Here is a 12,054-nt window from a genome sequence, read left to right as displayed (position 1 = left end):
AAAACTTCAACAAAAATATTCATGGTCAGAATTAGACTTAAAACATTTTGTGCACAAGTAGGTCACCACATTAATCAGTATGTATACATCTCTAAAGTAAATGGTTAAACCACTATCTGCAAACATTTCTTAATAATTCTGGATTTATTCATAATACAATTAAAAAGCCTTCAAATCACAGCATAGCATTTTGCGCAATTTTATATGCAATTTAGCTGCACAAATCTCCACAGTGAATGCTCAGTCCATTAGTTATAAATTACTTAATTTTAATTATCTTACCTGTAGACCATGAAGCATTTGCTGAGTTCTCTTATTCCACCGCCTCTCTTCCTGATCCTGGTCACCCCCTACTGTTTCCTCTTCCTAAAAACAAAAAGTAAAATATGTTGCTCTATAGTAAAATCCCAATAAGTATGAAAGAGGAAACACCAATAACTCCAAACTTCATCCAATGGACTAGATATATTACAGACCAATAAAAAAAAAATCAGGACTGCCAGTGTCTCAATTGTTCAAATATACCTATTATAAATTATAGAGGACTGTAAACATATTTCAAAGAACCAAAGGCCAATCATCAAACAAAGCAGTCACAATTTGTAAAGCTGCTTTTCCCATTATTGCCTCTGTTCCTTTTCCCATCACTGGGATTCTTCCCATTTGGCACCGGATAAGTCTGCAAACCAGCTCAAATGGTCCTGGCTAGACAACAGGTGGGAAGCTTGCCAGAATTAATTTTTCATAGTTATATAAAGTTGATCAAAATAATGAATCTCATTTGATCAAATTGTTATTATTTTCCATTATACAATTAGAAATGTGGGCTTAATGTACAAAAAAATTACAAGTTTTTGAAATAAAGACTTTTGTAAGCTTAAAAAGGAATTTTAATATTTCAAATTAATGAAGGAACTATAAAAACCCTTCAAAGAGAACTCTTGCTGGAATCCAGTGACTTACTGAGTACCAATCGGATACTGATCTATACAAAGCAGAGCTCCCAAACTGATGCCTGATGTGTGTTGGAGTAGACAATCCCTGCTAGAGTGCAATAATGGAGACACTATAATTGGTGTTAGCACGGCTGGGTTTGGAAGGTCTGGAAAAAGCTTCTGACTTTGTTTTATAATTGTTTTCATCTTCACCATTTTCTTTCATTCTTAAGGTATCAAATCCTCACTGGGATACAGTTCCATGGGCACTCCCCAATATCTCACCAAAGCAATCATACTTGACCAATAGGGCACTAAAGTTGAAGTGAATCCTCTCTCACTTGACGTCCATGTGCTGGAGAAAAGTTAAGTAGTGGAAAGCCCAGATAAATTTTCTCATCACTGATACAAGGATGCTCGGATCAATTAGAGGCCCTACTGCTACTTCAGCTGAGATCAACAAGCTCAAAAAAATGGGAATCAAAGCGGAGACCTTTCTCGTCTGGAAAGTTTATCTATTTACCTCAAACTGGTTGAGCCATCGAGACAGAAATGTACTCCTGATTAATATCTGCTGACTTCCAAATGAAGTATGTGCAGATATTGTGTGCAGAACAGATGGGTATCATCTCATGATCGTTTTGAATAGCTCAGGTCATGGCTCACAGATGAATAGTCAATTGTACATAGCATCAGAAGGCTGCCACTGCTCATAGATTTTTAGCCCAATGTGAATCAGTAACTTCACGAAGAGCAAGGGAAGACAAATAAGACGACAAACCTTGCTGCAGAATTCATATAAGCTAGCAAAAAGAGTATCAAAAAGGTAGCTGTCCCCACCTCCTCTTCCTCCTCTTCACCTTTTTCCTTCTTCTCTTGCAAAACTGCAAGTTCTGGGACAAGGTCAGTAATGTGCAATTGCTCCTCTGGGGGAAGCTCTACCGGTGGAATCTGCAATTCCTGTTCTTGCTGCTGTGGCTGCTGCTGTTCTTCTTGCTGAAGGGACACAAACAGTTAGAAAATGAGATACACAAGTCTCCAATGGAACGACAGGAGTAGGAGTGAATGTCTCTGTATCAAGCAGCAACAGATGTCAAAACAGAAGATAACAATATTGAGGGGGAAATATTTCTTTTTTTCAGGAGAAAAAAAAACAGTACTTAAAATTTTGTTGAATTGAAGCCCCAGGATAGGATTAAGAACTGTAAAGGATGCAGCTTCCCAATGACAGACTCACCAAATAAGCCACCCAAGAGATCCTTTTTTTCCACCTGGAGAGAAGACATTGCTAGTGTCTCCCATTACTGTTTTTTCACTAGAGAAGACTTAATAACCGTTTCTTACTGAACACCAACAATATTCAATTGGGAAGCAAATGGCTATCAATTTAAAAGACAAAAACATGTATAACGTATCTGACATAATTAGTGGTATCTAAGTATTTCACAAGCTGTTTGGCTTCATGCTATTCAATATTTTTCAATTTAATTCACCGTCATATAGAGAGCTTTTAAAGAGAATTAAAAAAAAATAATACTCACAGGTACTGCAGGCTCTGATTCCATTTCCTTTGATTTACGCTTAGCTACTCTCTGTGGTGGGGGCATAATTGACTCATCCAGTGCGGTCCTACTGCTCTCCAATATTGATTCCTGTAGGCGACTGGGCTCTTCTAAGATGGGTTCATCTAAATTTCAAAAAAATTTTAAATTCTAATTTACATAGTTCAAAGAATGATAGAATGGTTACACAGCATGGAAGGTGGCCATTCGGCCCATCGTTATGTACTTATTTTGTTAAACAAATTAAATTTCACATGAAAGCCATCTTGGAAGGTTTTCTTCAAATGGAAATAAGATCCATAGTGCAGAATCCCAGATTTACAGCAAGGAAAATCACAAAGAACACATCAGTATTTTTCAGACTACCACCAGGCAAACACAGAAACCTGCGCTATTATTTGGAATAGATAATTTTCACTTGGCCATTAAGGGTTGACCTAATTGATGGAAAAATAAGTCAATCTTGATCGCAGTGTGCATACCCAGACCTCTCTGGTACTCGGGGCACAATGAATTCATTCAGTACTCTCATCCCTCAGAACAATCTAGTTGAATCTGGACTAAGAATCTTAATGCAAATAGAAGATGAAACCACAACGTACCTCTAGGACAAATACACATTTCAAATTATAGGCAGTAATGAGAAACACTCAGGAACTTTTAATATGATTTCTAAATTCCAATATCCGAGAAAAGATAAAGATATAGGGCTGGATTTTCGCTGACTTTGCAACCGGGTTTTCGCTGCGATTTGACCCTCTGTGGCGAAAACCCGGTTGATGGGATCTTCAGCACCTTTTTGCAGCGGCGCTTCCACGTACTGCCAGGGAGAGATGCGCTGACGTGAAACGACGTGCAACGCTGTGGATTGCGTTACCGTCGTACTTTCGGCACTCTCTGCCGCTCCCAGAATATCGACAGGGTCAAACCTGTCGGTGCAGCCCTGCAAGCAGCGGTAAGTAAGACCTGCAAAAAAAGGTAAGTTAAAAGCTTTTATTTTTTAATTGTTTTTCAGCGATTTAGTAGGCAAGGGTTTTGTGAATGTTTATTTTGCAATTTTTTTTTTGTTTTTCCCTCCTCCCAAGGCCTCTCTCTCAGCGCTACCAGCCTCGGACTAAAGTTGCCGAAACTCGTGGTTTGCGCCGTGAATCCTCGAGCAACGCTGACTTTACCAGATGTAAAGGCTGAAAGTTAAGCCTAAAAACGGTTTCCACCGAAAACCTAGCCCTCAAGACCTTTAAAACATGTTTTTACAAGTAGATTTCATAGTAAGAATGGCAAACAACCAAGACAAAAAAACTCTAATATTCTCCAGATGGAGGACTATGTGGATGTCAATAGTATATTTATAGGAAAGATTACGTAATCTGTAGAACATCCTTCACATATGGGGTGAGTTGATCAAAATCAGTTTGTTTTGACCAATGCTATACAGTCCCCACAGCTTATAGAGAGCGTTCGTCCGCTATATTTGATGGCTGGGATAATGGGGTAGCGTTAAAAATTATTTCAATTAGTTGCTCGAGAGAGGACAGTTAAAATTCACATTGCAACGTGTGATAAAGATAGCTGAATTGTCAACAAGAACAAAAATACTGAAAAAGCACAGGTCAGGTGGTACCTTAACAAGAACAGATGGATTCATGTTTCGGAGGACTATACCTGGATATTATTAACTATTTTACTAACAGTAATGATTCAACAATTAGAATCATGGAAATTCATAGCACAAAACAGAAGGAGGGCATTCGGCCCATCGTGCCTGCGCCAGCCGGAAGAGTTATTCAGCAGCCGAATCCCAATTTTCAGCTCTTTGTCTAACTTGTGTTTTATACAGTTCAAGCATAACCTCCCTGTTCTTACATTCTATGCCCCGGCTAATAAAGGAAATTATCCCAAATGTCTTCTTAACCACCTGTCCTGCTACCTTCAAGTATCCGTCGACATGCACTACACTTCTTGGTATCGTACCATTTATTGGCTAGTCTCCATTCCATTTCTATAGGATTTTGAGACCATACATTGTGAATATATCCTAACTCTGATGGAAGGATATGACAATGTGGATATCTGAACGGAATGTATGGAATTAAGGACAGTAAAGTAAACGGGATATATGAAAATGTATAAGCCATGGAAGAATAGCTGGGAGAATGTCAGATTGCAAATAGTGCAACATCAGCATAGCTAACAGTCTTTCTCAAGGTTTCAAGTCACTAATCCTGCCAATAACATCTAATTGTAAATCTGCAGAATTGCAAGGTCTCAGTTAATAGTCACACCACTAGATTGAAACATTTAGAGGCAATGCTTGAGCTTTCATAAAAACATCTCATATAGATTGACTAATGAGTGGCTGAGTTAGAATGTCAATCTAATTGTATTTTGTTATCGGATTTCAAAACTGTATAACTGTTGACGCTTTACGATGTAACTTCACCTATCCGTAGGGAGTGTGTATGCTCTATCCAGAGAGTATATCTTCTGTCTGATAGGTCTTACTGGCCGGTAATAAAGACTGCTTTGTTCAAAGCACAAGAGGTATTCGACTCAGTAATTTTACTGAACCAGATTGAGGTAAAAGAATCCTGGAATTTACAACACGGTCCAAAGACCAATGATCTACAAGCACTTCTGCAGCTTTCCAGCTCTAATTTCAATGGAGGATACACAAAGCATCACAATTTCTTGCCCCAAGCAAGAAGAATCTTTAGTAGGAAATTTGGCTATGTCCTAAGAATCGCTTAGTCAGAGTGTAGATCATGAAATACCGAAATATCACCAGCACTTGGAATTCACTGATCCAGCAAGCTAAAACCAGAGTAACAAAGCATGCAGTATTTAGTTTACAAGTGTTGAGAGGTTTTGAAAGGAAGGTACATACATTTCTGCAGAATCTAATTGAGTTCCCAGTTGGGATGAGAGGTCATAATTTGATTTAATTTTAGATGGCCTTCATGGTGGAAGGCAAAACTACAGTGGATGTTCTCCTAACTAAACTGATGCAAGAGCTTTTGCAGATTATCAAAGCCACAGTAAAATGAACATGGATGGGAAGTAGGTTTCAATTGCCAATTAGCAAGATGCAGCAGCTACTCATAAATAAACACAACACCATAGCAGGGGAAGCTAATGAACCCTATGCATTGGTGTTGGAAGCTCAATTTGTAAATAGTTTGTGCAAAGTACTAGCATTGCTCAGTTGATCATCTCTCATCTGAGTAAGGTGGTTATGGGACCAAACCCCACTCCAGATCTTGATCAACTAATTTAGGCTGACGCTTTAGTGCTTTACTGAGGAGGGCATTGCCTGATTTTTTATCATCCTTCAGATAACAAACATGGCCAAACAACAAAAGCCTCATCTGCCTTTTCCAATGTTAAAGATCCCATAGCACTATTTGAAGAGCAAGGAGTTGTCCTGGTGCCCTGACCAACATTCTTCCCACAACTACCACTGCCAAAAATAGATTAACTGGTCATGAATATCATTGCTGCCTATGTCCAAAATAGCTGCTAATTACATATATAACAGCATTTCAAAATTAATTCATTTACATTGAACCTGAACCAGTGAAAGTGTGAGAATGAGTGTGGGGGGGGGGGGCTGGTGCGTGGGTGTGTGTTGGTACGTGTGCTGGTGCATGCGTGCTAGGGCTGGCGGTGGCATGTGTGTGTGTCGCCGTGTGTTTGTGCTAGCGGGTGCGTGCGGGTACGTGTGCAGTGCACGCGGAGGGGTGTGTGTGTTGTGCGCATGTGGGTGGGGGACGTGGGTGGATCGGGAGGGGGGGCTGTGTGCGCGCGGTGTGGGGGGGGGGGGGGGGGGGGAAAAGAGTTGGTCCACAGCGCTGCCTGTGTCAGAGCAGTGAATGACTGACCACAACTTGAGGATTTCCACATTTAGACGTGTGCGCGCTAAATCCTGCAATTCCGTCAGTTTCAGAGGGGTAATGATGGTGAATGCTGACATTACCTACCACAAAATATGAGCCCATGTACAATGAAGCATGAATCATGTTTACATGATAGTGTTTATAAGCAGAAGTGGAAAAGTAAAAAAAAAATTGGTGACCACTCATTCACTGATGATTTCCAGCCAAGGTGAAAATGTTATCAGCAAGTTAATCAAGTATTTGGAAGCACTTCAAAAAGGCATTTGATTGTAACTCAAAACTAGTTAATTGAATATGAGGCTACATTTGTAATACTGTGTACAATTCTGGACATATATTGCTGTGTTAGAGATATTCATAGAGGGATGCAGAGTATTTGGGGACTTTGTTATATTGAGAGAAATTATATTTTCATGGGCGATGGAAATGATCATAGCCAATCTCTCACTGAAAGGAGGAAAAGAATGAATGACTTAAAATGGAAACTGCAGCGTTGAGAGAAATAAGAACCAGAATTCCTACCAATTACATCACGCTGTTGCTGTTGTGGCTGCTGCTCCTCCCTTGGCACTTCTGGATTTTCAATCTCTTTCAGGAATTGTTCCAAGTTGTCTGCTTCACCCCCTTTTCTCTTTTTTCTCAGTTCATCTGGGACAATTGGTGTGAGGCAGCGTGTGAAAAGCTACACAGAAATCAAGAAGAAGTTTTAACTGACAGTATTTATTACAGACTGGGATACAAATATCAGAGTTACACAAATTCCTATAACTACAGCAGCTTGTACTGTTAAATACAACAGACACATCTATAAATCAGATTGTTCAATAGACCCAATGTAGTTATTAAACATAACAGTTATGACATTTCACATTTGAGCTGTATTCACAAATACAACTCTCAAATAAACTGTCAAAATGAAACTTGTAAGACTTGCTTACCACGTCACAATGATCTCATTTTTATAAGCTGGTGAAAATGTGCAATCGTTGTACACATTTTAGAACTCTCTGCAGGTTATACACTACCTCCTCCATAAACAGAACTTGGACATTTCAACAATTCAGTTACCTTCAACAATCTGCTATTCCAGAGAGGCTGAGCTGGAAGCGAGAACAGTTTCTCCACACCACCAGTCTCTTTCCACAGCATAAGTTTCTTGGTTGGAGGTGCAAGATCCAACGTGGTTACAATGTCAGAGTAGTCACTTAACTGTGCCCGAATTGTTTTACTGTCCAGTTCTTTTACACTGTCCACAATCAGTTTCCTCTTCCTTTTGGCTTTTGTTTCCTTAACTGTAAGAAATCATCCCCAACAGGTTAAAAGAACTATACTTTACTTCCCAGAATTAGAGTTGCTTTTAATCAAATGCATTCCCAACAAACCCCATCACAAATAAAACCACAAACGAGACATTTTACTGAAATACTTATGCAACAAACCATTTCTCCAACAGTACAAGTTGTTTAAATGTAGTTAAAATTCAGATAGAGATGCATCACTTGCAAACACCAAAAAATGCTGCATAAAGATGGTGTTGATATCGGTACAGTATATGTTCGCATTTTGCTTCCCATTTTCTACTTCACTGAAATATTTATAACTGCTATTAACACTGTTACACCATGGTCATTTTATATCGTACAAATTATGGTTGGAAAGGCAAATCTTAAGATTTGCTCCTCTGGCTTTGATATTTGACCCAGCTTATCTGATCACAGTTCTGAATTAAAGTCTACAAAGAACTTACCAGTTATATCAATTGGTTCCAAAGCAAATGCTTCCTCTTCATTTGGTACTAAAGTTGTTTGATCAGTCATTGTTGGCAGAGGTTCAACTGGATCATCAGAGTCTGGACTGTCAGGTCCACCCACTATATAAAAATAAATTTGGGTGATATTCATAATGCAACATTAATAGAACTGTTAAGAAATAATTCAGGTTCAGTTTATGCACTCAGTAAAGATTAAAGATTAAACACTTCAAAATACTCACTTGACATAACATCATCATCATCATCATTATGAACAGGTTCTTCTGGCATCAAAACTCCCCCATCTGGTAACACCGGTGGATCATCAAAGATACCACCATCGTCGTGACTTAAAAGTTTGTCATCTGGCAAGCAAAATGATTTTCAGTCAAATATTTGAGAAAGCATGCAAAATTGGTCTACATTAAAAAAAAACTTTTGTTAAACATAACTAAATGATACAATTTTAAAGGGGATACAGGAGGAGAGACCTGGGGGTGCACATAAACAAATCTTTGAAGGTAGCAGGACAAGTTGATATGGTGGTTAAAAAGGGATGCTATGCTTCATAAATAGAGACAGAGCATAAAAGTAACCAAGTTATACTAAACAGTTATAAATCACTGGTTAGGCCTCACCAATCATGGGACCACACTTTAGGAGGGATGTCAAGGCCTTGGAGAGGGTGCAGATGAGATTTACTAGAATTATACCACAGAATAGGGACTTCAGTTATGTGGAGAGACGAGACGCTGGAATTGTTCTCCTCAGAGCAGAGAAACTAAAGGACCATTTTAATGGAGGTGTTCAAAATTACGAAGGGGTTTGAGTAAATAGTGTAAACTGGCAAAAGATCCAGAGGCAAGATGGGGAAAATTTTTTTTTTAACGTAACGAGTTATTACGATTGACACACTGCCTGAAAGGGCAGTTGAAGCAGATTCAATAGTAGCTTTCAAAAAGGGAATTAGATATATACTTTAAAAGGAATAATTTGCAAGATTATGGGGAAAGAGCAGGGTAGGGGGATTAATTGGATAGCTCTTTCAAAGAGCCAAACATGGATTGTATGATTCTATAACCAATGTACTGAAAATGCAAAATAATGTGAAAACTTCCATATTAAGTAACACACTAGCATTATGCTTTGGATAAAAATTTGGTGGCTTGACTGGGCTTAGGCACTCCGTAGCTACAGTTATTCAGAGGATCCAATGTGGTCTAATTACATAGAAGTGAAAGTTATATCTAGTTGAATTGCATGTGAAATTGGGAATATATAAAACTAAATTTAAAATTATGTTCTGGGCAGTACTCCATATTTTAATTAATTTGTTTCCCCCGGAATTGATTATACCTTCTAACTGTACTCTGCCTAAACTCTGAATCAAGGGAGGCAAGAAAAAAAACATACCAAGAATTCCACCATCAATGCCATCTCCAAATCCGTCATTTTTGAGAGGGTCATCATACGCCAGATGGTTACTTTTCTCAGCAAGCTGAGCTGTGGTGTTCTGTACTGGCTCCAACAACAGATTGGAGTCGCTGGCGCTTCCCATTATGTCTTCTTCAAATGTGCTGCCTTCTCGCATAATCTCACGATCATCAACACCAAAATCACCTTTACATAGGGTGGAAATTCCACATTAGTAATAGACTTTTAATATTTTGCATTCACCAAACAAATTGGAAAATCACTTTTTCAATCGTTCAAGCCAATAAAGAGGTTCTGAAGCTAAAGCAGACATTTAGACTTCCATGTTCAATCTTTAATGGTCTAATACTGGATCGAAGGAGTCAATAATTTAAAGTTGGCACAATGTTATGTGCAGTCCCAGATACATCCGAGCCACAGTGGCCCAGAAATTCGGGCCTCCTGGGTCCGTACCGAGTGTGTACGGTCCTGGGAAGGCATCGCAAAAGCCGGTTTTCAGCGCATGTGCTGAAATCTTTTCCAATCTGCCAAGCTGGGGCTTGACGGATCCTCCACATCCAGGACATTTGCATGGGCAAGATTGTGGTATTTACCCATATCTTGCCCAGCGGATGCCCTGAAAACTCTTACACCTGATAAAAGCAAGTTTACGGAGCGACAACTTTACGGAGTTCCCATTATGAATGAGAACATACTTTACCTTGATTGGCTGCCCAGAGCCATGTGACTGCAGCTCCAGCCCTGTGCACGTTCAGATGTGCACGCGCTGCGACGCACAGTCAGTAAAGGCCTCAGGACCGAGAACTTGCGTGGGCGCAGTAGGAACAGGTAGGTGTGCAGCTTTAACATTTTCCCTCGATCGCCCGCGGGAAGCAGCCGACCGGGATTTCAGGGCCAGTATTTACACGTGCCCGTGACATGCACGAACCATTATTCATTACTTTAACAAGCTATCCAATATTACCACTGATACTTAGTGTGTAATTGCGAAATCAAACCATCACTGCTCGACATGTATCAGTAGATCGCTAGCAACTTTGCTGTACATTTAAAAATGAAGGTAGAGGCCAAGCTTTTTTTTTCTCCCCAAAAGAAAAAACATTCAATTTTGTTAATGACCAATAATCTTCTTAGAATGGTTTAAAGAACAAAGATTCCAATACACAGGATTAAAGTTTTAAAATAATGATCAAAAGGAAATTCTATAGCTTTTCTAGAACCACAAAAATCAATGGGCACTTTATGGCTCATTATATTGTATAGATTTATACTACTTCTTAGCTCTCTGCAACTGGATCACTGTTAAGACACTTGCAGAGCTTGCATTGTAGACAGGGGGAAAAAAATGGCAACCTTAATTTATCTAAAGTAAAATGTAAATTGAACTACTGTATCACAATATCTGGTTGCCTGAAGCACAAGTACGTCATTCTCTCTACATTAAAAAAAACATACAAGATATTGCACAAGCCCATAAGACAGGACTTGTAATCACTGGTGCCGACTTGGCATTTCTTTCCCAAAGGTGAAAGACCCACAAGTGAGGTACTTGAAATGTTCAAGTGAATGATGGCATAATCTCAAATCCACATATAAAATCTATTCCATAGTTGAACCTCTGGTCAATCAAAATACACAGGGCCTGAAATCGCGCTTCCCACGGGCAGGTACAAAGTGTGTACGCGGCCGTGGGGTCCCCACAAGTTCCAGGTTTAGATATGCGAAGTGCATGCGCCTAAACCTGGCACTTGCGCTGTCAGAAATTCATTTGACAGATTGCATGCATGCGGGCCTCCGCAGGCGGAGAGTTGATCTATTTGCCCAACTCCTGCCCAGCGAATGTCCTTCAAATTCTTATGCTAGAAAAATAAAATGCCATCACTCATTTATATATTAAAAACCCTGTCCATTAAGGCAAGTTTATTTTTAGCCCTGTTAAAACATATTTGTATAAATATATTTAATTAAATTGCATTTTAATTCATTTTAAATATGTAATGTGTTTTTAAAATTTATTTTCAGTGCTCGTGTGTTTGGGGGAATTCCCATTCATACTTATGGCAGCTCCGTACATTACTCGATCCCCCTACTGAGATAGGCTGGGCCGGCCCAAGTGATCCCAGGGATCCATACGAAACCCGTACGAGCCTGGGATACGTGGGTCCCTGCACTGGCCTTCGCGTAGAGCCCCAGGACTGCAAGTCACCGAACCTCTGGGACCACCAGATACTTTCGTAGAAATTATTGCGGTTGGAGGCATCCGCCCGCGGGAAGCCTCCGACCGCAATTTTAACTTTGCAGCCTGACATTTTCAGTTCAATTCACATGCAAAGCCTATAATACAGGCAAAATTTTGCTGAAAAATATTATCGCAACTCAATATTTATAGTTCTTTCAGCAGTGTCCCACCAGACCCCAAACAGAATAACCCAGAATCACCACCAAGATTTATCCACGGGCAGAGGTGTCTTGTTCGTATT

General features: G+C 39.6%; 1 protein-coding gene across 2 annotated transcripts in view; it reads right to left on the bottom strand.

The window, feature by feature from the left end:
* rad21b (RAD21 cohesin complex component b) overlaps positions 1-12,054 on the bottom strand; it is an 81,120-nt gene that overhangs the window by 14,363 nt on the left and 54,703 nt on the right. For both annotated transcript variants that reach the window (XM_070890709.1, XM_070890716.1), the window contains exons 6-13: positions 9,554-9,760; positions 8,383-8,505; positions 8,138-8,260; positions 7,459-7,682; positions 6,913-7,072; positions 2,477-2,622; positions 1,776-1,931; positions 283-366 (exon numbers count right to left, since the gene is read on the bottom strand). In XM_070890709.1, coding sequence (XP_070746810.1) covers positions 283-366; positions 1,776-1,931; positions 2,477-2,622; positions 6,913-7,072; positions 7,459-7,682; positions 8,138-8,260; positions 8,383-8,505; positions 9,554-9,760 — 1,223 coding nt within the window. The remainder of the gene's footprint in view (positions 1-282; positions 367-1,775; positions 1,932-2,476; positions 2,623-6,912; positions 7,073-7,458; positions 7,683-8,137; positions 8,261-8,382; positions 8,506-9,553; positions 9,761-12,054) is intronic.

Source organism: Pristiophorus japonicus, chromosome 1 (assembly GCF_044704955.1).
Source record: "Pristiophorus japonicus isolate sPriJap1 chromosome 1, sPriJap1.hap1, whole genome shotgun sequence".
Lineage (NCBI taxonomy): Eukaryota > Metazoa > Chordata > Chondrichthyes > Pristiophoridae > Pristiophorus > Pristiophorus japonicus.
This window is presented reverse-complemented; position numbering and strand designations above follow the sequence as displayed.